The sequence below is a fragment of the Eimeria mitis genome, genomic scaffold (genome assembly GCF_000499745.2).
Source record: "Eimeria mitis Houghton genomic scaffold, Emh_scaff1971, whole genome shotgun sequence".
Taxonomy (NCBI): domain Eukaryota; phylum Apicomplexa; class Conoidasida; order Eucoccidiorida; family Eimeriidae; genus Eimeria; species Eimeria mitis.
In genome coordinates, this window is record NW_013570295.1 from 4,442 (window position 1) to 9,478 (window position 5,037).

Here is a 5,037-nt window from a genome sequence, read left to right on the forward strand (position 1 = left end):
TTTTTTTTACTCTTTCGTGTGTGCTAGGGTATAGGGTTTAGGGTTTACTCGGCTTTATTAGGGTTTAGGGTTTAGGGTTTAGGGTTTAGGGTTTATAATACCTAGTATCCAGCTGCCATCTCTGGTGACGGAGACGAAACTAATTTTTTCTCTAAAACACGAAATTTGTGTATTTTTTTCTCGCTCTTTTGAGGGTTTACTAGGGTTTACTAGGGTTTAGGGTTTATGAGGGTTTAGGGTTTATTAGGGTTTAGGGTTTATACCTAGTATCCAGCTGCCATCTCTGGTGACGGAGACGAAATTAATTTTTTCTCTGAAACACGAAATTTGTGTATTTTTTTTTCGCTCTTTTGAGGGTTTACTAGGGTTTACTAGGGTTTACTAGGGTTTAGGGTTTACGAGGGTTTAGGGTTTAGGGTTTATAATACCTACTATCCAGCTGCCGTCTCTGCTGACGGAGACGAAATTAATTTTTTCTCTAAAACACGAAATTTGTGTATTTTTTTTTCGCTCTTTTGAGGGTTTACTAGGGTTTACTAGGGTTTTCTAGGGTTTAGGGTTTACGAGGGTTTAGGGTTTAGGGTTTATAATACCTAGTATCCAGCTGCCATCTCTGGTGACGGAGACGAAATTAATTTTTTCTCTGAAACACGAAATTTGTGTTTTTGCTCTTTTATAATTATTTTCTGTTTTTTGTTTTCCATCATAAAGCCGCAACACCCCTTTTTTATTTCCTAGAACCAGGTGACCCTCAGCATCCGTTGCTGTATACACACAAACCCTAAACCCTCGTAAACCCTAAACCCTTTAAACCCTAGAAAACCTAAACCCTAAACCCTAGGAGACAGGGGAAAAAGAGAGGATTTATACGCAGAAAAAAGCACAAAAATATACCTTATATCAACGCCTAAACACCCTAAACCCTAAACCCTCGTAAACCCTAAACCCTCGTAAACCCTAAACCCTAAACAATAGAACACACTAAACACGAGGAAACGGAAAAAAAAGAGGGGTTATACACACAGAAAAAAACACAAAAAAAAATTTATATCATCGTCTAAACACTCTAAACCCTAAACCCTTGTAAACCCTAGTAAACCCTCATAAACCCTAATAAACCCTAATAAACCCTAATAAACATTAATACATATTTATTAATAAATCATAGAACATACAAGGGGAAAGAAGAATAAAAAAATTAGGGTTTAGGGTTTGGTGATAGCCATACTGTTTTTACACGTAACTTTGAGGGTTTAGGGTTTTGAGGGTTTAGGGTTTAGGGTTTACCACGTAAACCCTAAACCCTTGACATTGAGTTTAGGGTTTAGGGTTTAGGGTTTCGAGTGTATTTGCGTTTTGGGTGCATACAAACCCACCTAGGGTTTATAAACTAGGGTTTAGGATTTATCCTACAATAAAAAAGTGTTCCTAAGTACTAATTAGGGTTTAGGGTTTAGGGTTTAGGGTTTATGAGGGTTTAGGGTTTACCGCCGCATGTAAACCCTTGATTTTGTGTGTATGAGTATGTTTGTCTCCTCGCGCAACCGCCGCTTATTCTCGTATCTAAACAAAAAAAGTTTTTTTCATTAAACCCTAAACACTTTGCTTCGGTGGTTTGCTTTGCTGCTGCTGTCACCGGCAGCAAACCCTCAATCTGCAGCAGCAGCAGCAGCAGCAGCAGCAGCAACAGCAGCAGCAGCAGCACAGACAGGAGATGAAGGAGAATAAAGGGAGCAGTAGAAAAAGCAGCAGCAGCAGCAATACAAGCAGCAGCAGCAGCAATACAAGCAGCAGCAGCAGCAGCAGCAGTAGTAGTAGCAGCAACAGCAAGCAGCAGCAACAGCAACAGAAGCAGCAGCAGCAGCAGCAGCAGAATGAGCAGTAGCAGCAGCAACAGCAACAGCAGACCCTCACCCAAAGAACATACGCCCTAAACCCTAAACCCTAAACCCTCTCCGCCCAAACCCTAAACCCTAAACCCTAAACCCTCCCCCCGCAAACCCTAAACCCTAAACCCTCCCCCCTTAAACCCCAACCCCCAAACCCTAAACCCTCCCCCCCCAACCCCCAAACCCTAAACCCTAAACCCTAAACCCTAAACCCTAAACCCTACTTTAAGGTCTGAGTTGATGGTTTGTATGATTTGTTCTGTTTCTAAGTTAAATAAAAAAGCAGCAGAACCATCGCTGTCTCCTTCAGGCAGCAACACAAGCCGCTCCTCCTGCAACAAAACCCTAAACCCTAAACCCTAAACCCTAAACCCTAAACCCTAAACCCTAAACCCTAAACCCTAGAGGGAGTCGTGGACGGATGCATAGAAAAGAAAGAAAAAGAGAAAAGGATATTGAAACAAATAAATAAATAAATAAATAAATGAACAAATAAATAAATAAAATAAATAAAAAATAATAAAACAAATAACAACAAACACAAAAGCTGCAACACAGGCTGCAACAAGAGCAGCAGCAGTAGAAGCAGCAGCAGCAGCAGCAGCAGCAGCAGCAGCAGCAGCAGAAGCAGCAGCAGCAGGATCAAAGAAAGCAGATGCCCGCAGTAGCAGAAGCAGCAGCAGCAACAACAGGAGCAGCAGCAGCAGCAGCAGAAGCAACAACGACAGCAGCAGAAGCAGCAGCAGCAGCAACAACAACAGCAGCAGCAGAAGCAGCAACAGCTGCAGCAGCAGCAGCAGCAGCAACAGCAGCAGCAGCAGCAGCAGCAGCAGCAGAGGAGCTGACGCAGTAATTAAGAAGAGCCGCCTTCGGTGCCTGCCCCCTCCCCTGTAAGTTCAGCTGCAACAAAAAAAAAAAAATAAAAAAAATAAAATAAAATAAAACAAATAAATAAAATAAATAAAATAAATAAAATAAATAAGCAAATTAAATAAACAATGAAAAAAGCAAAGGAATAAATCAATTGACAAAATGCGGTAGCAGCAGCAGCAACAGCAGCAGCAGCAGCAACAGCAACAGCAACAGCAGCAGCAGCAACAGCAACAGCAGCAGCAGCAACAGCAGCAGCAGCAGCAACAGCAGCAGCAGCAACAGCAGCAGCAGCAGCAGCAGCAGCAGCAGCAGCAGACCTTGCTGCCGTCTATTGTTGCCACTACTGAGGATTTTCCGTATTCATCGAACCTGAAACACCGCAGCACAAAAACTAGGGTTTAGGGTTTAGGGTTTAGGGTTTGGCTTAGCGGCTTGTTTATAGTTATAAGCTGCAGGTACACCTGAAAATTAGGGTTTAGGGTTTAGGGTTTAGGGTTTTCTGTTTACCTCAGCAGCACGCCCCCACTGCAGTATATAATAAGGGTTTACGTTCTAGGGTTTAGGGTTTAGGGTTTACTGTCTAGGGTTTAGGGTTTAGGGTTTGCATGAGTATACGCATATCTCTCTTAGTTCTTTTTTTTCTGCCCCCCCAACCCTAAAACCCTAAACCCTCGTTTTTTCTCTCCTTTCTTCTCTCTCCTCTCTACTCTCTACTCTGTCTAGGGTTTAGGGTTTAGGGTTTAGGGTTTAGGGTTTAGGGTTTACTTGAGTATACGCATATCTCTCTTATCTTCTGCCCCCCCAACCCTAACCACTCAAATAAACCCTCGTTTTTTCTCTCCTTTCTCCTCTCTCCTCTCTACTCTCTAATATCTACTGTGTCTAGGGTTTAGGGTTTAGGGTTTAGGGTTTAGGGTTTAGGGTTTACTTGAGTATGCGCATATCTCTCTTATCTTCTGCCCCTCCAACCCTAAAAACCAAAACCCTTTTTTTTCCTGCTTCCATCATTTCGTTCGCCATAAAGTCGGGCGAGGTTTTCAGCAGATGCCTACACAAAACCCTAAACCCTAAACCCTAAACCCTAAACCCTAAACCCTAAACCCTAAACCCTAAACCCTAAACCCTAGACCCTGCGTGGTATACAGAGAGAAAGCCGTCAGAAAGGGGTTTATGTAAACCCTAGAACGGTAGAAACAACATTCATACTCATACAGAAATATATATATATATAAACCCTAAACCCTAAACCCTAAACCCTAAACCCTAGAATACGCACAAACCCATTCCTCCCGCTGCAGATAGAGAGAACCACCTCTCTAACCCATAAACCCTAAACCCTAAACCCTAAACCCTCGCGCGAATCCGTCTGCTGCATGTGTCATTATAACATCCTCCCCAAAAGGGTTTACAAAATCTAGGGTTTAGGGTTTAGGGTTTAGGGTTTAGGGTTTACTTGGTGGGGTCTCTGGCTACCAGCGGGAACTGCTCCTCATCATCAGAGGGATCGCTTTCTGCTTCTTCTATATGCATACCCTCAACCTCGTTCTCTGCAACACAAACCCTAAACCCTAAACCCTAAACCCTAAACCCTAAACCCTAGGCCATAGGTTGTTGCGTATGGAGACACACCAGCACGGACCCAATACTCCTTTTGATGGGTTTATCATCATGGGTTAGGGTTTAGGGTTTAGGGTTTAGGGTTTACAGTTTAGGGTTTAGAGTTTCGGGCTGGGGTTTAGGGTTTAGGGTTTAGTGTTTAGGGTTTTTGTTATTTATTGTGGATTGTTTATCATATACATACCGCATCCATTAGGGTTTAGGGTTTAGGGTTTAGGGTTTCCTATCAAATTCATACCTCTAACTGCTCTAGGGTTTAGGGTTTAGGGTTTAGGGTTTAGGGTTTAGGGTTTACCGCTTGGTTTGGTATCAAATTCTTCTAAGTACCCGACTTGTTTTTCTAGGGTTTAGGGTTTAGGGTTTAGGGTTTAGCGTCTACCTCTCCGTTTCCTATCAAGCCTAAACCTCCTAACTCTAACTGCTCTAGGGTTTAGGGTTTAGGGTTTAGGGTTTAGGGTTTACCTGCAGGCTTGGTATCAAACTCTCCTAGATATCCAATTTGTTTTTCTAGGGTTTAGGGTTTAGGGTTTAGCATCTACCTCTCCGTTTCCTATCAAATTAATACCTATACCTATATTCTAGGGTTTAGGGTTTAGGGTTTTTGAGGGTTTAGGGTTTAGGGTTTTTGAGGGTTTAGGGTTTAGGGTTTACCTGCTGG

General features: G+C 42.7%; 1 protein-coding gene across 1 annotated transcript in view; it reads right to left on the reverse strand.

The window, feature by feature from the left end:
* Positions 1 to 4,429, reverse strand: part of EMH_0046640 (uncharacterized protein) — a gene marked incomplete at both ends in the record, with an annotated part of 7,174 nt that extends 2,745 nt beyond the window's left edge. The window contains 5 exons of the mRNA XM_013496190.1: positions 2,109 to 2,221; positions 3,080 to 3,131; positions 3,691 to 3,810; positions 4,216 to 4,309; positions 4,402 to 4,429. Of these exons, the coding sequence (XP_013351644.1) occupies positions 2,109 to 2,221; positions 3,080 to 3,131; positions 3,691 to 3,810; positions 4,216 to 4,309; positions 4,402 to 4,429 (407 nt within the window). The remainder of the gene's footprint in view (positions 1 to 2,108; positions 2,222 to 3,079; positions 3,132 to 3,690; positions 3,811 to 4,215; positions 4,310 to 4,401) is intronic.
* Positions 4,430 to 5,037: the final 608 nt, after the last annotated feature.